Source organism: Pleurodeles waltl, chromosome 9 (genome assembly GCF_031143425.1).
Source record: "Pleurodeles waltl isolate 20211129_DDA chromosome 9, aPleWal1.hap1.20221129, whole genome shotgun sequence".
Classification (NCBI taxonomy): Eukaryota; Metazoa; Chordata; class Amphibia; order Caudata; family Salamandridae; genus Pleurodeles; species Pleurodeles waltl.
Genome location: NC_090448.1, coordinates 1,101,764,889 through 1,101,787,333, shown reverse-complemented (window position 1 = coordinate 1,101,787,333; position 22,445 = coordinate 1,101,764,889). Strand labels below are relative to the sequence as shown.

At 44.6% G+C, this 22,445-nt stretch overlaps 1 protein-coding gene across 3 annotated transcripts in view; it reads right to left on the bottom strand.

Moving 5' to 3' along the window:
• SMOC1 (SPARC related modular calcium binding 1) overlaps positions 1–22,445 on the bottom strand; it is a 613,105-nt gene that overhangs the window by 271,942 nt on the left and 318,718 nt on the right. For 2 of the 3 annotated variants that reach the window (XM_069208815.1, XM_069208818.1), the window contains exon 6: positions 21,718–21,807. In XM_069208815.1, the coding sequence (XP_069064916.1) occupies positions 21,718–21,807 (90 nt within the window). The remainder of the gene's footprint in view (positions 1–21,717; positions 21,808–22,445) is intronic. The other variant, XM_069208816.1, reaches the window with a different exon arrangement.

Here is a 22,445-nt window from a genome sequence, read left to right as displayed (position 1 = left end):
GAAAACGTTCAGCCCTCCTTCAACCACTAGATGTTGTGTCTCACGTACTGATACGCCCATATTCATTGTCCTTTGGCTGATTGTATCTGTACTACATCACATATAGAGATTTTCCTCTTTCCCATCCTTTAAATGAAAGAGCAATCGAAAAAGTTGTTCACCTTCAGTAACGCTGTTTTGGGTAGAGACTCTATATAGCTGCAGAGTTCTCAGCTTTGAAATATTTCCTAGGCGTCAGAATGGAGCTAGAAAGTTTTGGGCAGTACCTCTCTGTGCCGGTAGGTGGTGCTACATGGATTCACACGAACACCATTCCCCTCCGGAAATGAGATGCAGAACCTATATAGGTGTCACTCGTGCACACTGCTGGTAGTTGCTTTCGGAGCTGTCACCGCCACCAGATGCTAAGCCCCAAAAGCAAACTGGTCAACCAGTTTGCAGATTGTTAGACTTGGGATCTTATTAATGGACAGGGTACAATCACAGAACAGGGAGGATGGGGGGCTCAGTGAGGAATCTGTGGCTAGGTAGAGCCTCTACCAGAAAGAACATTACCAAAGATACTTAACTTGTTCTTCTGATAGGGACTTTTAGTCTCAGATTCCCAACTTTTTGAATAGATACCATAGCAGTACCGAATTGGAAGTGGGCTGTGAATGGACTCAAAACAGAAAGCAGTGTAGAACCAAGCAAACAAACTGCCCTTCTATCCAGACAGTGCTTTGTGAAAATATGGAGGAACACCCACATAGCTGCCTGGCAAATATCTAAGGCAGGGATGCCTGGTTGCCAGGATGACATCAACCACATCGGGAGGAAAGTCAAAGGTGTTCAGCTGTCACTGATCAAGCTCCATGCATGAAAGTGGAGAAAGGGGAGGCCTGCGTGCGGAGGGGCAGCCTGATTGGAGGGATAGATGCTCAAACCCAAGAGCTCGGGATACCATACTCTCCATGCCCAATCTGGGGCCACTGGAATAACTTCGTCCCATTTATTCCTAAATTTCTTAAGAAATCGGGGCAAGATTTGTATCGGCAGAAAGGCATACATATGACTCGAGAGCCACTCGAGGCCGAACACATCTCCCTTCTAGAGAGCCCCAGAAACTCCAAAGCACAGATGTGCTGACATTTCATGTTCTCGTTGATTGTGAACAGATCAAGCCAAGGTTCTCCCAGAAGAGACCCTGCAACAGCACCGGGTGCTAATGCCACTCGTGATCCGTTAGGCACTGATGGCTGAGCTTTTCTGCCCTGGCATTCAATGATCCTGCAAGGTGTTTCAGGAAAATTCCTTGGTGGTCCAGCCACTTCCACCAGTCCGATGGAATCAGTTATTTCCAGACCAGAACTAATTGTGAACTTACCCGCATCCCAGCCAACCAGAAAGGCTTGGGCTAGGACAGGTCAGAGATCTTTGGAGACACCTGCAAAGACTTGAGCCACTGAGTCTCAAAGGTCATGGGAATAAGCCCCTAGCAGGCAGCTGGTGTTCACTGACCTGAATGCCCAGCCAGTAGATGAAAATACTTATTTGCCAAAGGTTTAAACACGTTTTAACTCTCTGTCTGGGGTAGTAGCTGGGAAGGTATTGGGATTCGTCTTACTTGTGGATGCTTGCACCACCAAACTTTCGGGGGTGGAGGGTGCGATAGAACAGCGTGTCACCCAAGGCAGGGTGATGGCATTGTGCAATTTGGCAATTGGCTGGTGGACCATAGCAGGTTTTGGCCCATGCCCCCAGTAAGGTGTCTGTAAAGACTTTGTTAACTGGTAGGAGGGGCTCAGAAGATGTTTGCCTCGGCTGCAGAACTTCTGTGAGTAAGTTAGTCTTTACCTCCAAGGTGGGAAGCTGGAGGTCAAAGACTTTAGCGGCCCAATGTATTAGCATGGCATATGAAACTAACACCTCCTTGGATAGTCCAGGGAGTGAGAGACCAATAGCCTCCTCAAAGTCATCACACCAATTGTCATCCTGATAGGGCCGCATCATAATCACTGAGTTTATGCCAAAAAGTGAATGGAGAGTGTATTGTATTTCGTGTGGTGGTGGCTGAGCAAGGTGAGGAAGTGGCACCTCAACTGTCATTGGGTGCAGCGTTGGGTGATGTCCAACTGATGCCATCACGGAGTGTGACAGTACAGTCAGAAGCTCCTCGTCTGGCATTGATAGATTTGGTCTCAGTATCGAAGTCTCAGGGACCAGTGTAGAACGTGGTGCCAGAGGCAAGGTCCGGACTGGGACCAGGGGCATCGTAACAGACTCGGAGGGTCCAGGAGGCACAGAGGGCAAACCTGCAGGTGGTGCTCGAGGTGGGGAGCATCTCGGCTCCTTGAGGCCAGTAGATGTGCCAGAGAAAGTTGGCAAGGTGCCAGAGACCTGGAGTATGACCACGGGCAACTTTTCAGTCTGTTGAAGGGTGTCAAGTGGCCCCAGAAACTCAGATTGTGCCACAACCAGTTGGATTGACTCCAAAGTCGGCATACTACAGGAGCGAGAGCTAGATCCTGGACACTGCCCCCTCACCTGCTCATGCAATTGCAAGTGGCACGAGGGGCCAAGTCCCGCTTTTATTTCTCTTTAGACTAACCAAACAATTCGTATTGTGATGAAGACTGGCCCTGCGAGCGGCTTCAACAAATCGTGGAAGGGGACTAGGACTGGGACCAAACTCTGTACCTGGACCACGACTTAGAGTGTTCTAGGCGAGTCATTTTCTTACGCTTGGCGACGTAAAGTTTTGCAGAGAGGCATTTTCTTATGCTTGGTGATGTAAAGTTTTGCCCCGTGGTCTGGGATGGCCATTGGGTTCTCTGATGGGGAGTCACTGCAGGCTCTGGAGTCATGGGTACCTACACAAGTTAAAACCTGTGGCCTTGGGGGGACATCCCTTGCACACTGAATTTGGAAAAAATATTGAAGTAAAGTGTTTCTTTTTTTTAAATGTCTTTTTATGGTTTCCATAAACAAGTAAATACATATCACATAGGTTAAGTCATATCCCGCCCTCCCAACCACCCAGGAGCAAATATAACAGTCACTACATTGCATACATAAGACTTTGAGCTTTGGCACTTAGTTCATACAATTCACTATTTCTGTTCCAGATATAGGTATATGATGTCCTTTATCACCTTTCTCCAACTGACCATCAAACCCTTGTTTACTCTTGCATTCCCACCCCTGTGTTCTCCTTCAAATCTCTCTGTAGGTGTACCTCAACCACATCCCACTCAGCCAAACCTCTCTGGGTCATTCACTATATAGTAATCTATGCCAACCCCCTCGCATTCCACCCGTGTACATCTAGTGAATTTCTACAGCCTTTGTTTTTTAGTAGGTATCTTATTCGTCATCCACTTTACAGCAACGTATTTCCAAGCCACTGTTAACCCCACTTTCACCAGGCGTTTAGCGTGTTTAGGTTGTGGTAGTAGCCATATTAAGCATAACCGCACTGTTGACTGGATTGCAAGGTCTGTCAAATCCCTGAGTTTGTCAACCACTTCTCCCCAGAAAGCATTCACCCTGGGCAGATCCCCCACATTTGTACATATGATCCCTGAGCATCCTTGAACTTAAGACACTGCTCTGATTTGGTAGGATCGAGCCTGTGTAACCATTATGGTGTCACGTAATCCCTGTGAATACACTTATGATGAATCAGCCTTAAGCGAGCATTCCATGTGACCTTCCCGCAGTTATCTATTATAGTCAACCATTCATTGGCCTCCAGCTCTGCTCCCAGATCGTCCTTCCACTGGGTCCTAAGTTTTCCCATTTAGAAAGGTGTAGTAGGCAGAAGTAGGCCATAGAGTTGTGTAATATGTTTACAGCCATTGTCTAATTCCAGGAGTGCTTGATTAGCTATATGTGCCTCCGCCACATGGGGGAACCCTCCCAGGCCTTGTTTACGGCTACCGATATGCCTAGGTAAGAAGCCTTCGCCTCCTACTCCCCATGAGGTGCAAAAGTGTGCATAACTGATTATCTGGCCCTCTTCATGTAGCTCCCCCTTGGTAAATCACTCATCTCCCTCCATCACAGCTTTCAGAAATAACAGTCCCTGGGGGGTAGATCCCAGTAGGCCATAGGCTCAGTTTCTGCATAAAAATATATAAATCGCCTTTCCTTCTGGTCGCTTTCTCCCATATCTCCAAGGGAGTCCTGCTCTCCAACGGCAAGGTATCCCTTTTCTTTCTAGGGACCAGGGGTAGCGCTAACAGCTTCCTTGGTTCAACTAGTCATTTCAATATATCCCCCACCAGGTTGGCGGTGTCTTCCTGAAACCGGGGAACTAAATATTGGCGAAGCCCAGTACTAGGTCTGGAAATCTGAGGACTGCATCCCCCCCTTCCCATGGCAGTCTCAGGACATCTAGGCTGAGTCTTGAGTGACCGTTCCCCCAGTAAAGCAGTCTGAGAGGGTTGTCTAGTTTGCAAAAGCATGTCTCCAGTATACTTATCAGCATGTTCTGTAGTATATATAATACTCCGGGTAATATTATCATTTTACTTATAGCTATACGCCCCATCAGTGACATGGGGAATCATGGCCATCTGGGTATACTCCTCTCTGGGCTAAGCAGCAATCTGCCTACATTCACCTCATATGTTTCCATCACATCTGAGCTCCAGTAGATGCCTAGATATTTAACCTGTACCTTCATTGTGTGCATGTTCTGTTCCCCTCCGGGCCCTGCAACATCGGATATTGCACTGATTTATCTGCATTCAGGGTAAAGCTGGAGTGAGTCCCCACCTCTTCTGTGGTGATATTGAGAATTGCCCAGATATTGGCAGGGTCCCTCGGTGTCAGCAGAATGTCACCTGCATATATAAAGACACTATTTCCCTCTTGCCCCCCTTGAGACCCCAAGATCCGTATATATCTGCATCGTATAGTCTGTGCCAGTGGCCCATATCTATGGAAGGTCCTTTCCATTAAAAGCCACTCAACTGTGTTGAATGCCTTATGAGCATCCAGGCTTGCTAAGGCACAAGTCCCCCCCACCTCACAGCTTGTTCAGTACTGAAGAATGCCTTAAGTATATTAGTAGTGGTGTTCCTTCCCCCTACGAAACCTGCTTGGTCTGTGTGTATAGTCCTTTCCCCTGCTTTTGCCAGTCTGTGAGCTAGGATTTCCCCCAATATTTTAGCATCCACCATAATCATCGACAGTGGTCGATAAGATTCTCACTCAACAGGGTCCATCTTTTAGGTAGTGTCACTATATGTGCTTCCCTCAGGGATGCAGGTAGTACTCTCCTCTCAAATGCCTTACTATACATGGCCAGCAGTGGCTTATGGAGTAGATCCACATATGTTTGCTAACATTCCACTGTTAGTCCGTTATTGCTTTTTATGTTTAATGTCATGCATGTATTTTTGAAGGGGGCCTGCCGAGCACATGCTGTCTACAGCTGTCTGAAAAATAGAACTGGTCAAACCACAGATAGAACGACTTGTGAAAAGTTAAAGGCCCTCTTCTCACATATACATAGAGTAAGTCTTACCTGCAACTGAGTTTTGCTGCTCTCGCCCATAAAGGGTTCATTAATACTTGGGACAATTGTTATACATCACTACCCGGGGACACTGTTTATCCGTACTGACTGAGCTCAATACAAGTTATTACGATTTGTGGCCATTTATGTTTATTACTCTCTGGGATCACTGAGATTCATAACTTCATGGGCCTTTTATGTTCATTATTGTGCAGGGACACTGATGAATCATTGATGATCATTACTGCATTTGGCCTTTGATGGTCACTGAAGTTCATTAGAATGGTCCCATCATGCCTTCTATTACATGTCTAGCCGTGAGGCCATTGTATGGGAACGAACAAGGAAGGAGGATGAGACTGAGGCAGAAGCGTCCAGGATGTAGCTTAGTCTGCAATAGACAGGGCATGAGGCAATGGACATGCACATGTCCCTTTGAGTTTGCTGCAATGGACATGCACATGTCCATTTGAGTTTGTTGCAATGGACATGCACATGTCTCTTTGAGTTTGTTGCAATGGACATGTACATGTCTCTTTGAGTTTGTTAGCCAGTAAGGACTCGAATGTATGCCAAACATTTGCAGGTGTCCTGTATCCCCTGCATCAGCGGTTGGGGGATTGCAGTTGGAGAAATCTACTAGTGCAATAGATGCATGCGTTTTTTTTTTTTTGTTCAAAAACATGCAGTGTCTACAGGACCGCTGTTTCCAACCGGATGCCATTTCTCTTTTTTGCTGCAGTCCCGTCTTAGAAGGCAGGAGTTGTTTTAGGAAAGAAAACAACACTGAGGGAATCGGAATTTGGTGGGCTAGTTAGGGCTGGCTGTCGAAGGTACCAGCCTCGCGCCACAGCTGTAGCTATTTGCACCCAATCCAAAAAACAAGTGATGGACGGAATGCTGAACCATGTCAAACATTCACCCCCAGTACAGAGATCTGGGCCTAAATCCATCGTTTTTTTGCTGCCCATGCTGTTCCAGTTTGGACCCAGCCATATGCAAATCAGTCTTTACCCTGTTCCCCATGGGAACAGTCCAGCCCGAACTGCCAGGCCAGGTCTTCCCTTGACTGGAAACAAGCATCCTGGGACCGGTTTCGGGGTTTCATACCTCATCAGTCAGGCTAGCTTGAATCCAGTGGCATGGGAAGCACGGGACCCACGTCTGGGCATACCCTTCCCACTTAGGGCGACAAATGCAAAAAGAACATGGTGAGCAAAAGAACGATGGATTAAACCCAGATCTGTGACTGGGGGTGAGTGTTTGCATTGTTCAGCACTCCGTCCATCATCCTTTTGTGTTGCTAAAATTGCCCCAAGTGGGAAGGGTATGCCCAGACTTGGGTCTCTTGCTCACTGTGCCACTGGATTCAAGCTAGCCTGGCTGATGAAGGGTGAACCCCGGAAACCGGTCCCAGGATGCTTGTTTCCGGTCCAGTGGACCTGGCTTGGCAGTTCGGGCTGGACTGTTCCCATGAGGCACAGGGTCAAGACTGATTTGCATATGGCTGGGTCCAAACTGGGGTGGCATGGTGAGCAAAAGAACGATGAATTAAACCCAGATCTGTGACTGGGGGTGAGTGTCTGCATTGTTCAGCACTCCGTCCATCATCCTTTTGTGTTGCTATTTGCACCCAAACTTCAATGAGGGCCCCGGGGTATTGACACCCACAATGATACACCTGATAGAAGGCAGGAAACGAGAGTTCTGAAACATGAAACAAATACTGAAAACAGTAACCACAGAAGTTAATGACAGTGTAGAAATAATGATTTGTCATGCTCTGGAGATTCATGTATTCCTTTTATAATGCTGCACGTGAATATTCGGATGTTAATTCTATGTACGAGTTGACATCTCTTAGGTTCCTCATACTCTCTATCGGCGTCTCCTGGAAGGGTAATGTTATGCCCTATAAATATTCAGAAATGAAATTTGGAGGTCTGCATAACTTGAATGGGGAACAGGTGAATAATAATGTCTTGGACACTGGGGTCAGAGAAGATATGTAATTTGCTTACGTAACAGCAAGTCAGCTCGCTGCCCTTCCCTGTACAAAGCCCACGTGAATATGTGCTAATTTAACTGCACTGTAACTGAAAAATTCGTATCATACGTAATCTCTAGCCACGCGCTTGCAGTCTCTTTTGCACAAAGGAACATCTGGATTTGAATTCTAGAAAATCAGGGAGCTTGTGTTTTTTTCATAAATATATATCTCGTTAATTACATCCACATGGCTCAGAAACAGAGATGTTATTTTCTTTTCCTTTCTTTCATTGTTTGCATGCTGTATTGTTTGCGGTTCGCATGGCTTTTGTGTGTTTCTTCGGTATGAAGTGCTGGTTGATTGCTTGGACTTTGTATGCACCCAGAACTGCCCCGAGGCAGTAGCAGCGACTTATACATCGGAAAATAAAGCAGTCTATAAAATAAAAACTGCGCTTGTTGTCTTCCTGTGTGGTGTAACTGTTCCCTCTTAGCTATCAATCTGAAACAAACAGTGCTGGAATAAAGTGCAGAGCATTAAGAAAAGTAGACCTTGGGTGGCTGGGAGGTCCCCTTTTACCGTGAAACCGGATTTTGTCCATTTTAATGGGCTGCAGGTACACGCAAGAGCTAGAATTACCAGGGGTATCTTTAGGCTGGCTTTTGCATAAGATCAATTCGTTTGGGCTCATGCTGGCAATGCTGATCACCCATTAGAGGTAATTTTGAGCATTATTAGATCTGGGTAGATTTGGCACAATGGCCGCCATGACTCCGAGTCCAAGCCTGTCCGTCAATGGACCCAACATGTCACTTTTGCATGTTCAACCTTTATTTTCCTTGCCACATTGAGCGATACCACTATCATGATCCCTCCCTCCGTGGCTCTCGACAAGTGTTTTTAGGTCGAGCATGCAAGTGCTCTGACCTGTTGTAATATATCTGTGGGCTTTTAACCACGGCCATCACTATCACTCGCTCATGGGCTTGCCTTTAAAAAATCCTTTGTTTTCATTGGTAAATGTTTTACCTTTGTCCCTCCTTGGGGCGGTTTTGTTACCACCTTGGCTATCAACCCTGTTACATGGATAATTGCATGTTTGCCGATATATCTGTCTTCGAGCAAACTTCTTTTTCCTTTTGTGTCTCTCTTTCGCGCTCACGATCATGGTGGCCGTGGAGCTTTGAATCGGCTCGCTTAGGTCAACTGTTTTACTTTTACTTTTCAATTTAAGTGGCAAGAAAATTCCAGTTAGGAATTTACAACGCTAATAGCTGTAACTCGAGCAAACGTGAGACCAATTGCATTACAAATGCTTGTTGTTCTCCCAACCGCTGTCATACTACGCTGCTCCCGCAGTGAAGAGCCATTCTGTGACTCTTTTTAGCTCCTTTCTTTGTGCCAGGTCTGTCCTCACATCAAATTTTCTTACACCTCCATCTGCCGCACTTTGGAGGATAAGCTTTTCGGGCCTCACAAGAGGCATAGTAAGTGTCATATACATATATATTACATGGGATTATGTAATCCCTGTCTAGATGGCAGTCTCTACTTTCTTTATTATATATGGAATTATTTTTCTTTGTATAAACTCCAGTCACTTATTTCTTTATAATTGGCGATTTGTGACACACCAAGTCATCAATTAAAAAGTGACATCCAAAGTCGCCCACAGATGTCTGAACTACACTATTATAGGGCTAATATAGTCCAGCTCTGAACTCACATGACCGGTTGCCCGAGCCAGCAGCCAAAGCGAAAGGCAGGTCAAGTCACAGAGCATAATTGAAGCAGCGTTTTAGCAATAAAAAAGGGGTGTTGCTTTTATTTTTTCTGCTCTATTTTAATAGCTTATATGGCTAGTATTGAACTGTTTTTAATATCTGTTTGCAACAAATATCTAAAAAGTTTTTGATGTGTTTCATTTTGCACTAGAGGTTTTATATTTATTCTTCATGTTTGCAAACACGCTCATTCTTTCATATGAAACAGCGATGCAGCAAGGGATTAAGGGCCAGATGTAGGAAGCCGTTTGCATGGTGCAAACTGCGAAAATCGCAGTTTGCGCCATGCAAACAGCCTAACGCAATGCTCATTCACATCGCAATTTGTGAATGCGACTCGCAAGTAGGAAGGGGTGTTCCCTTCATATTTGCGACTCGCATAGCAATGCAGAATTGCTTACCACCAGTGTCACACTGGTGGTAACTCATTCGCAAAAGGGAAGGGGTCCCCATGGGACCTCTTCCCCTTTGTGAATGTGGGCATAAAGGTTTTTTCAGAGCAGGCAGTGGTCCAATGGACCACTGCCTACATTGAAAAAACGAAACCAAATGGTTTCGTAATTTTTTTCATTTTGCAACTCGTTTTCCTTTAAGGAAAACGGGCTGCAAAATGAAAAAAAAGACTGCTTTATTGAAAAAGCAGTCACAGACATGGAGGACTGCTGACTTCAGCAGGCCACCATCCCTGTGAGTGCAGGGACTCGCTATGGGGTCGCAAAAAGTGACCCACCTCATTAATATTAATGAGGTGGGTCTTTGCGACCCCATAGCGAGTCGCAGACGGTGTCTGAGACACCGTTCTGCATCCGATTTTGCGAATCGGAAATTGCAAGTCGGACAGACTCGCAATTTCCGATTCGCAAAATCGGTATTTGCTACATCTGGCCCTAAGTGGTTTGTGTGAAAGGTGATGATGTGACCATGTATTATATGAGATAAAGTACCTTCTGCCATATATTACAAGAATATTGCAAGTCACCATGAAATTCCATAGGCTTATAAAAGTACTTGGCCTTTGGTTCCTCCATATGGGTATGAAACTCCTCAGTGATTTGCAATAGCCTTATAATATAGGGCAGGGGGTACTTTGTCCCTCACATAGTAAGTGACGTGTGATGCACCCAGTTGCCGATTATGCAGAAAAGATGTCAGAACTCAGCTGTAATACATTATTGCCATTGAGTTCTGACATCACAATGACTGCTGCCACAGCCGAGATAAAAGGTAGGTCAGGTTTCGGAGCATAACTGAAGCAGCTATTTAAAGCAATGAAAACGGAATGTTGCTTTACTTTCTTCTGCTCTATTTCAATAGCTTACAGTGACCATCAGAGAGAATATGCTTATTTTTTGCACTCCTTAGAGGAAAGCTAGAATCCTTCTTCAAGTTTCTGCACATTCCAAGCTACGACATCTCTTTTAAAAAAAATACTGACTTGTATTGAACTGCTTCTAATATCTGCTTGCAACAAATATCTAATAGGTTTTTACTGTGCTTAATTTTATAGTAGAGGTTTTATTTTTATTCTTCTTGTTTGCAAACATGCTCGTATTTTCATATGAAAGAGCTACACACCAAGGTTTTAAGTGGGTTGTGGGAAAGGGGATGGTGTGACCATGAATTATATGAGATAAAGTACCCCTTGCCATACATGATAAGGATATTGCAAGTCACTTCATAGTCCCATGACCTTATAAAGGAACACATCCTTCGGCCTCGTTTTTCTATATGGTTATGGAATTCCTTGGTGACTTGCAATATTTTTATTTTGTACAGCAGGGGTTTCTTTATCCTTTATAGAAAACAGTACTACTGCACACCTTGTGTCATCATCACTCTCGGATTCACTAATTTTGTAATTCTTGGCACTTTCTGTGCCACTTATCCCACTCCCTGGCTCTCTGTCTTAGGCAGAGGTCAAAGTGGGAGGGTTCGACAGCCAGGCTCAGAAACACAAATCAGCCCTGGTATAAAGCAAACTAGCCCTGCTTCTTTTCCTCTCTTTTTACTCTACCTCTCTCCCCATCCATCCAATCTCTCTCCTTCTCTTCTCTCTCTCTCTCTGATAGCTTGCTCTTTCTGCATTCCCCAGTACTTACTATCTCTCTCTCTCTCTCTCTCTCTCTCAGCCCTCTGTTAATTAATCTCCGGGAGTTAGGGAAAGTGGCAGAGGCACCAGGCTTGGGCCTGAGCTTTCAAAAATGGCCTCCAAAACCTTCAGCTCACCAGAAAAATGCCGAATGGAAAAATAGGCCTGCGGGATCTGTGAAACACGACATTCCCATACTTTTTTAATTTTACATAACAGTTCCCCTACTTTGTTAAAAGCCAACCATCCAAGGACAGTTAATTCTGACAGCGAAGATGCCTCAGCTGGAATGGAAGGATGGGAGGCTCCTTTGCTCTGAAGCCAAGGGAGGGACAGACATTTAAACTAGAGACAAGCCTTCTTGCCAGAATGCCTGCTGCCTAACGGAAATAGAAATGTGCACAACTGGTTAATATGCAAATGTAAAGGCTGCTTGGAAGCCACTTTAATTGATGGAGCTACTTGAAGATTGTGATGACAAAGATTTAGTCTTACTGAGCGATATTGTAAAGATGTTACCAGCTGAGCTGTGGAGCGCATTCTGTTAACAGACACATACAACATGTTTGTGGTACATAAGTCTGTTTATATACTACTTCAGTCTATATTGTGAAAGCACTTTTTATCCCAAACCTGAATCTTTTTGGCAGTATATCTTAATCTTGTGTAATGCAAGTGTAAAATAATGACTTACACATTCAGAGTGCTTTGTGTCACAGGCTGGGACCTTGTAGTACTAAAAATACAGGTCACTATTCCCCACTTCACCAACTAGGATTCTGTTCTGAGGCTTTCTGGTTAAACTCAAAGACATCTGTATTGTTCACACTAACTAATACAGGTTTCCTAATGTAATTTTGTGCATTTCCCACTGATTTGTTTAACTTGCATTTTTCATTGAAGGGTTGTGTTACTTTATATGGAGTATAGACCAACAAAGTAGTTGCAGGATATTGTGTTCTTTTTAGCCATGCCTTTATTGAATTAAAAAAAGGATGTTTACAAAAAAACTGACATTGCAATGCTTTTATTATATATATAATATAAAATAAAAATGTGAGTTTGCATCAAAGATAGTTACATCTTTCACTTTTAACAAATAGACATCTACTATCTTCACTTATAATGTAAGTACAGCAGGACTAATGTGAAATCAGTTTGTGTAAATGCTGTTTATTCAAATGCACGGACGCAGAGCTAATGCTGGCTCATAAAAAAACAGTATTCCCTACTTTAGAGATTGGTTTTAGGCACACAAATGAGGGGATGCTTTTGTTTGTGCACCTGCAACAAACAGTACAGAATAAGTGAAAGAAGGAATGTCTGAGTTCGTCTCAGCCACTGGCGATCACTTGGAGCCACATTCCAGTCCATTGCTTTTCACCCGCTATCCACTCTTCACAGAAACCAGCCATATGCAAATCAATCTTGGTTCTGCTCGAGTCAGACCATTCCAGCAGAACTGTCAGTCCAGGCCCCCTCCAGATCTGCACACAAACAACCCCAGGCTAGTTGTGGCATACCAGGCCTCTTCAGTGAGGTATAACCCTACTGCAACAAACCACAAGGTAATAGAAAGAACGCCAGAATTGTACATGCGCCTTGGGTGCAGGCGCAAAAAGGAGCCCTTGACAGATATGCACAACTAGAACTTCTTAGGAGACCTGAAAGGGGTCACTGAGATTTGAAGGACCACCTTGCGATCCGGGAGTTTCTGTACTCCATTCAAAGTGAGGCTGAGGTCACACTGCACTTTACCATTAAGTGGTGCTCCCTCGAGAGTGGGTTGAGGTACAGACTGTATCCACTCTTGTGGGGCCTTAAGGTTTCCCTTGCCAGATCAAGTTTTGTACTGCACATACAGAGTGGTGGATTAAAGGCTGTTCTGTGTTTTAGTGCTGCTCTATGAACGGTGCCCATTATAGGAACATGATGTAAAGTCCTGATCAGTGTCAGGTATATCCAGTGAGGTTCAGCACTGATGTAAACCAGTAGCTTGCGTCCCATTCGCTGCATGGGCCCTGGTCCAATTTTTGATGTTTGACATCGGGAAATGCCTGCAGAGCAGATCTGAACCACTTCAGTGTGGGCGTCAGCCACTGGCCGACGCCCGCCCTACCTCCCTGGTGCTGGTCACGACCAGTGGCTGACACCAGGGAGGGGGTTAAAAAATCTTTTGATGCGTTGCATCGGAGGATTTGGTTTTAATTTTAAAAAACCCGGGAAACAAGGAAGATCTTCCATGTCTCCCCCGCCCCCATGACGCCACTATCTGTTTTCCTGACCGGAGAAGGAAAACAGGCCCAAACAGGCCTTCCCGATGTTCTGGAAGGCCTCATTTGAAAGGGGAGATTCTCCTCTTTCAAATGAGGCCTTCCTGAACGGGTTTCCTGGCCGCACAACTGCGATCGAGAGCCAGGAAACCCCACTAGATACCATGGATTTCACTTGAGGGGATCGGCCCCCTCAGAAAACAGGCTACCCCCCTCGGGCAATAGTTTTTTTCGAAGGTAGGTTTACCCCTAGGGGAGATGCGATCGCACCTGATCACCCCCCCATGTGTGTAAAAAATGGGGAATAAAAAACTGTATTATATGCGAAAAGGTGAGTGGATTAGTAAAGCCAGCCATTACCTGTGCTATAATACAAATGAAACGTTTGTGCGGGGGGGGGCTATGGAGAGATGAAATACACTTTTGCTGTGTAGTAGTGAGGGAATCAGAGGAGGAGGTAATGGAAGTGGAAGAACCAATAATGATTTGTGGACTGGGTGCAAGAGGCGCTAAAAACTGTGACGAATGGTGTGTGACAAGGTGAAGTAATAGTGTGTCTTTTTTTTTTCTTTGAGTGTCAAGAGAACATGCTGATTGAGGGAAGAAGCAAAGGTAAGGTGACCTCTACCGTTGCAGGTATCACACACACACACACCAGCAATTTTGTGACCGTCTACGTAGGTTAGTGTGTTAGAGCAGCAGTTTAGCCAGTAGCAGAGATGGCATCTCGTTGGATGACTGCTGCTTTAGCCCCAACTCAGGTTACAGAGGACAGCTCTGACGTAGGATCAGAGAATGAGACAGCATCTGAGGAATAGAACAATGGCACAGACTCTGTGAGTGATTTTTCAGTCGGAGGAGTCCAATTCGATTACTCCTCTTCCAGTGATTCTGAGGGAGGTGATGAGGACAGTGTTGCTGTCCCTTCGCAAGCACAGTCTGTGCAGCGGGACAATAGCAGGTTAGCCCAACCCAGAGAGCAGGTGCACGCAGTGGCAAGCACATAGAGAGTGTTCTCTTGGGAGCGCCCCAATTTAGTTTAGCCCCAAATTCCACCGCCCAAATCATATTGTGGAGACATCAAAATAATCTGTCACAAAACAACCTGATTTTGTAAGGCAGGCACCTTCGTGTTTGGTCCTGGGCTCGGAGGACATATAGGGATACCTGCCAAACCCAGACATTTCTGGAAACTAGTCATCCGTGGGAGTCCACAGAGGTGTGACTTGTGTGGGTTCCTCAAAGTTTTCTTACCCAGAATACCCTGCAAAGCTGAAATGTTGAATAAAAACTCTATTTTTTTCTTGTATTTCTGTCACACAAACTACAGGAATATGCTGGGATCCACAAAATTCCTACCACCCAGTGTTTTCCCACCTATCCTGATAAAAACGCTACCCCCACTTGAGTGCCTGTACTTAGTGCCTGCGTCAGGAATGGATCAACAGTTGCCCTCATGTAAGGACCAACATTGACCATTGTGTGACCTATTCCTGACATGGGCACTGGGCCTACCCACACAAGTGAGGTACCATTTTTATTGGGAGACTTGGGGGAATGCTTTGTGGAAGGAAATTTGTGGCTCCACTCAGATTCCAGAACTTTCTATCACCGAAAATGTGAGGAAAAAGTGTTTGTTTTGCCAAATATTGAGGCTTGCAAAGGATTCTGGGCAACAGAACCTGGTCAGACCGCCACAAGTTACCCCATCCTCCATTCCCCTAGGTGTCTAGTTTTAAAAAATGCACAGTTTTTGTAGGTTTTCCTAGGTTCCGTTTTCAATGTAAATATTTGATGTGTCCATGTTGCGTTTTGGGGCGTTTACTGTCGCGGGCACTAGGCCTACCAACACAAGTGAGGTACCATTTTTATCGGGAGACTTGGGGGAATGCTGGGTGGAAGGAAATTTGTGGCTCCTCTCAGATTCTAGAACCTTCCATCACCGAAAATGTGAGGAAAAAGTGTTTTTTAACCAAATTTTGAGGTTTGCGAAGGATTTTGGGTAACAGAACCTGGAGAGAGCCCCACAAATCACCCCATTCTGAATTCCCCTAGATGTCTACTCTTAAAAAATGTATAGGTGTGCTAGATTCCCCTAAGTGCCGGCTGCGTTAGAGACCAAAGACCCCAGCTAGGCACTTTGCAAAAAACAGGTTTTCTTTAGGAAAATATGATGTGTCCACGTTGTGTTTTGAGACATTTCCTGTCGCAGGCACTAGGCCTACCCACACAAATGAGGTACCATTTTTATCGGGAGACTTGGGGGAATGCTGGGTGGAAGGAAGTTTGTAGCTCCTCTCAGATTCCAGAACTTTGCAACCCCTGAAATCTGAGGAAGAAGTGTTTTTAGGCCAAATTTTGAGGTTTGCAAAGGACTCTGGGTAACAGAACCTTGTGAGAGCCCCACAAATCACCCCATTCTGAATTCCTCTAGGTGTCTAATTTCCAAAAATATATAGGTTTGCTAGGTTTCGCGAGGTGCCGGTTGAGCTAGAGGCCAAAATCCACAGCTAGGCACTTATCAAAAAACACATCCGTTCTCATTGGAAAAATGTGATGTGTCCATGTCGTGTTTTGGGGCATTTCCTGTTGTGGGCACTAAGCTTACCCACACAAGTGAGGTGCCATTTTTATCAGGAGACTTGGGGGTATGCTGGGTGGAAGGAAGTATGTTGCTCCTCTCAGATTCCAGTACTTTGCAGCACCGAAATGTGAGAGAAAAGTGTTTTATTTACCAAATTTTGAGGTTTGCAAAGGATTCTGGGTAACAGAACCTGGTGAGAGCCCCACAAGTCACCCCATCCTGGATTCCCCTAGGTGTCTAGTTTTCCAAAATGCACAGGTTTGGTAGGTTTCCCTAGATTCCGGCTAAGCTAGAAGCCAAAGACCACAGCTAGGCACTTTCCAAAAAACATGTCAGATTTCAATGTAAAAATGTGATGTGTCCATGTTGCGTTTCCTTTCGTGGACAGTAGGCCTACCCACACAAATGAGGTACCATTTTTATCGGGAGACTTAGGGAAACACAGAATAGCAGAAAAAGTGTTATTGCCCCTTGTCTTTTGCTACATTGTTTCCTTCCAAATGTCAGACACTGTGTAAAAAAGAAGTCTATTTGAGAAATGCCCTGTAATTCACATGCTAGTATGGGGACCTCGGAATTCAGAGATGTGCAAATAACCACTGCTTCTCAACACCTTAGCTTGTGCCCATTTTGGAAAGACAAGAGTTTCCTTGATATCTATTTTTCAATCTTTATATTTCACCAAAAGAATTGTTGTATACCCGGTATACAATAAAAACCCATTGCAAGGTGCAGCCTACATATCCCGCAACAGAAGAGTCCGGCAGACGTAATGGTATATTGCTTTAAAAAATCTGCCATAGCTGGAAAAAGTTATAAAAGAAAACGTGCCCGGAAATGGCTCTTTTTTCACCTCAATTTCAATATATTTTTATTTTAGCTGTTACTTTCTGTAGGAAAACCTTGAAGGATCTACACAAATGACTCTTTGCTGAATTCAGAATTTTGTCTACTTTTCAGAAACGTTTAGCTGTCCGGGATCCAGCATTGGTTTCACACCCATTTCTGTCACTAACTGAAAGGAGGCTGAAAACACAAAAAATAATAAAAATGGGATATGTCCCAGTAAAATACCAAAATTGTGTTGAAAAATGTGGTTTTCTGATTCAAGTCTGCCTGTTCCTGAAAGCTGGGAAGATGGTAATTTTAGCTCCGCAAACCCTTTGTTGATGCCATTTTAAAACATGATTTCTTCAGCGGTCCTTTTTTTCAAATTTTTCAGAAAAAAACAAAATGTTAGCTGTATTTTGGCTAATTTGTTGGCCTTCTCAAGGGGAACCCACAAACTCTGATTACCTTTAGAATCTCTAGGATGTTGGAAAAAAAGGATGCAAATTTGGCGTGGATAGCTTATGTGGACAAAAAGTTATGAAGGCCTAAGTGCGAACTACCCCAAATAGCCAAAAAAGGGCTCAGCACTAAAGAGGGGTGAGGGGGGGCAAGAAGGCCCAGCGGCTCAGGGGTTAATAAATCCACCACTATTGTTTCCAATTATTCTTTCTCTTGCCTGTTTCCTCAATGTCCTTCACTTCATTGTCAACTCACTTGAAGAGCTGTGTAACACAACCCAATAAAGTGCAACTCTGATATGTTCAACACAGATTGCTTCTAAAACTGCTATTACCTTGATGGGCACTCTGCTAGCTGAAATGAGATTTAATATTGAAATACACTTAAAAGCTTTCTGCAACCTTCTCTGATGGCGCAGATCGGCGTAGTGCGGTACAGTGAACTTTAATTGATACAGTGGCTGTTTCGACCTGTAACATAAGGATGTATTTACCTGTAACTAAACTGATAATTTTGTTCTATAGCAGCAGAACTGTGGTACCTGCTTTCTGGGCAACACTCCCACTCAACATGGGCTCTCAAACAGTAGCATGTCAATAATTACATCCGTTGTGGTACTATGACGTTTTGCCACAGGCATGAGTGTTTAAGGAGGCTTGGCACAGTATTAGGAGTGCAAGTGAAGGAATTAGCATGACATGTGTAAATATGGCATCCAACCTGTGCTGTAGATTTTGAGGTACTGGTGTCTAAGGAGTGTTCCGGTCTCGGTATGAAGAGGTTACATTTAAGAGAGATCTTGACAGTTGTACAGGGATATTTTGGATTGCCCTATAGCATTAGGGCTGCTCAATGAATTTGCATGAAATATGGCAATTAGCATGTTTACTCTTAGTTGTTTTACATTCATGCAGATTCTCAACGGGGGCACATTTAAAAGCGGTTCAAGAAGTGTTCATTTGTTAGTAACTGTTGGACCTGGCATCCTTAGCATTGTTTACCCTTTTTGCCTCTGCTTCCTGGATTTTTTACTGTCTGCTGGATTTTATTTTTGCTGGTTTATGTTACTCTGGGCACTGGGATCTTTGCTGGTGTGCCATCTTTTCTCTAGCCATTTGCAGTTGTGTTTCATTGTCTTGCGTTCCGATGTGTACCATCTGGCTTGTTTGGTGGATCTGCAGATCTGGACAGGTTTGATGGGGCTGACTGTGCATTTGGCGATCCAGGCAGAGAAATTCTGGATGGTCTAATCTAGGTTGGTTGCAGGGTCAGATGTGTGGTATTGAGTGCGCCCGTCCATTGAGTCCTTCTCACTTTATTACTACTGTGCTGGGTGGAGCTGGGAGGCTTGGTGGTGGTGACTGGGGATCCTACGATGGTGAAGCGAATGATGGCGTGGTTGGTGCAGTTGAGTTCAGGGACAAGACTGTCGCTGGCATTGAAGATCGGGTCGAGCGTGTGTCCTGCACTATGTGTGGGGGCTGGTGACCAGTTCGGTGAGGCCGATTTGGCTCATGCTTTCCAGGAGGTTGGTCAAGTTTGTTTCATTGGGGTTGTGGAAGTGGAATTGAGATCACCAAGGAAGATGTAATGCTTGGAGTCAATAGCAAATGGGGTGATGAATTCCGAGATGGCTTTGCACAAGCTAGTGCATGGTCCTTGGGTCTTTTAGTGAGGGTGCCTGTGATGGTCGTTCTGCCATTGGTTTGAAGTTGAGAGTTGAGGTGTCCCATGATCGGTGTGGTGTCATTGTCACGTTGGTGCAGAGGATGGTTTCTTTGTGGATGTTGGCGATGCCTCCTCCGTGTTTGTAGGGGCAGTCACGAGGTATCATCTGGTATCCATTGGGGGTCGGGCTGGCGATGTTGGGGGTGGTGGAAGATTTAAGCCAGGTTTCTGTGATGAAGGTAACATCGGGGTGAGGCTGGTGATTGTGTCCCAGATACCTGTGGCGTGTCTGCAGAAAGATTGGTGTTGAGCAGGATGCAGCGGAGTAGTTCTGGGTTGTGGTGGTGAGTGAAGTGGGGGTAGTTCGAGTTTCCATGAGGGCGGAAGGTACTGAGCTGCAGGCGAAGAGGTAGCGCAACAGGTGAAGGGTCCTCCCATTAATCAAGAAGATGCAGCAGTTGTTGTTGCAGCATCCATGGTCCAGGTCTCAGAGCTCTCTGGTGCAGTATCTGTGGGTGGCAGGAGGACCACTGTTCCTGGTACTGAGTGGGGTTCCGGGTGCTGACAGCTTTGCCTTTAATGCAGGACACAAAGGTTAAACTATACCGGCTAAAATATACAGGAAGCGAAGGGATAAACTCAGCAGAGAAACAAATCAAAAAGGTTCTAGGCACTGAATAATACAGCAGTTCAAGCAGCAGTGAGGGAGTGGGAGTGGCAGACGGTGGCAAGCAGGAAGAAGGAAGCGAGACACACACTGTGGCAGCGGCAGACGACCTGCTCGACTGTTCGCGAGGAGGAGCTGACACAGGGACCCAGTCAATGGGGTAGTGCTGCAGCCTCCATTAAGTAGATCCCGGAGGAGGAGTACTGGGTGGTGGGAAGTTGGAAGTTGGAAGATGGCAGGAAAGCGAGTGGTGAAGCGGGCTGGCTTGCTGCAGACGCGAAGGAAACCAGCAAAACAACAGTAATTGAACAATGACAAAAACAACAGTGATGATAGGTATGCGGGCTAAATTATAATGGAAAAAAGAGATAAATTATACTGGCTAAACTATAAAGGACACTAAGGATAAAATAAGCAGAGGAACAACGCGAAAAGATAATGCTGGCACAGAATATTACAGGAGTTCGCGCAGCAATGAGGGGGCGGGAGCAGCAAGCAGGAAGAGGGAAGCGTGTGGCACAAGGTGGATGAGCCAGGAGACCTGCTCGACTGTAGCGAGGAGGAGCTGGCACAGGGACCTGGTCAAAGTAAATGGGGAAGGGGGTCAAAAAATGTTTTTTAACAGTTTTGTGGCTCTGCATTACACCTGGCAGCCAGGTAACATGTTTAGCATACTTGTGATATTTTGAGTTTCATACCAATGCATCAGGTGGGGAGTGCACTTAATGAGTTGTCAAAATGCAGCATTTCCAATTTTATGGTTTGGTGTAAATTCGTTCAAGAGTTTTCAAGAAATTAGCTGCCTATACCTTGGCATCCCCAGATTACATACATGCTGCTGGCCAATCAGAGGATGTTATTCTAGTCACCACTGCAGATCCCAACTAGCTACATGCTAGAATTGTTTTTTTACATCTCACAATGACACTCAAATATGTGATGATACCAATGTAGTCCTTCCCACCACTACTTTCTCAAACCATACCAGTTCAGGACCACCAACTTTAAAGAAAATCCAGACAACCCAGTGAGGTAACCAGCTAAGCAGAATAGAATTATTAAAGAGACCATAAAGGGACCTGCAGAACTGCCCAAAGCTATCAGTTTACTGAAAAATATAAACTGCACATCTGTTTCTCACACTGTTAATGCTGTGTCCCATAATACAATAACCACACCTCGTCAGTCATCATGCATGACAACGAGACACTTCCCACTAGGGATAAAAAAAAGAAGGCAATACTCTCCCAACCAGACTCCATAAAAGGTGTATCTTGCTGCCCATGTAGGCAAGAACTTCAGTGCCCAACACTGGGGAACATACAATATATTAGACAAGAAACGACAATATGAACACAAACACCTTCAGGTCCTGGCAGGCATGGCACATTAGGCAAAACTGCTATTCTGTGGAAACTAAGTGGAATGTAACAGCTGGCTCAGATACATCTAGGAAGAGTGTCTGAACCAAGTGAGTTGGCAATGGGCCCATCAATTTCATACAATAGTACACACAGGCCCATATTTATACTTTTTTAGCCCCGCATTTGCGTCATTTTTTTACGCAAAAGCGGCGCAAACTTCTAAAGTACAAATGTATTTTGTAAGTTTGCACCCCTTTTGTGTCAAAAAGTGGCGCAAATACGGCGCTAAAAAAGTATAAATATGGGCCACAGTGTGAAGCAGAACATGATAAGACTCAAAACTATGGGCATGTGTACCAACACACATCCTTCTTCCACCTGCTGCCTTTCCAATACTCTGTTGTTTGATATCCATTTCTACAAGTGCCAACAGTTTACTTTTTGCCACACATTATAATACTGATTTTGAAAACTGCTTGGAATATAAATAAAACAAGCTTACCCTCTCCATCGAAAATGGGTGGAGTCTCCATTGTTGGCGTCGACTTCAAACCGTCATCTGAATTGAGGGTTAAAAAGAACCGAAAAGAAACTACCATTATTTAGGTAAATGCTATCTACTCTACGGAACTGTTGAATGGTTTGGATTTGTGCATGGCCCGGCCAAGAACAAATTTAAGGAGAAGTGAGAGATCAAAAGACACAAACAAGTGCACAATGATGTAAGACAAATGACAAGCAGGTGGGCACAATATTAATACACAACCTTGTTAACATCTGTTGATTGAAACCAGATAATTATTATATATGTATTTTGTTTTAGGGTGTTTGGGGTCATCTTTCTTTCTTAAGCTGTGTAAAGCTGTATAATATGGCACATATCAACCTTTGATACAGAGAAGTGGAGCTTTGTCTGTTTCCCAACCAGAAAAGCACATGTATAAATGTTTTTTATATATTGATGCAGAGGGTCTATCTTGTTTCATGTGGCCACTTAGCAAACATTTTTGCTGTGCAGAAACAAACTATCAATGCAGCAGTTTGCTTCTGTAAAATAAAAAAGTAATGATCCTAAAATGGTGGGAGTTTTTTCCCAGGGTGTGGGTCTTTTATTTTCTCTTAGGAAGCATCTGGCTTTTCCTGGCCATCCAAAAGAGAAAATAATTGCATCAGATTATTTACTCTAAATAGAAAGGATGGCCTGATGTGTTTACACCGATGGCTCCGAGT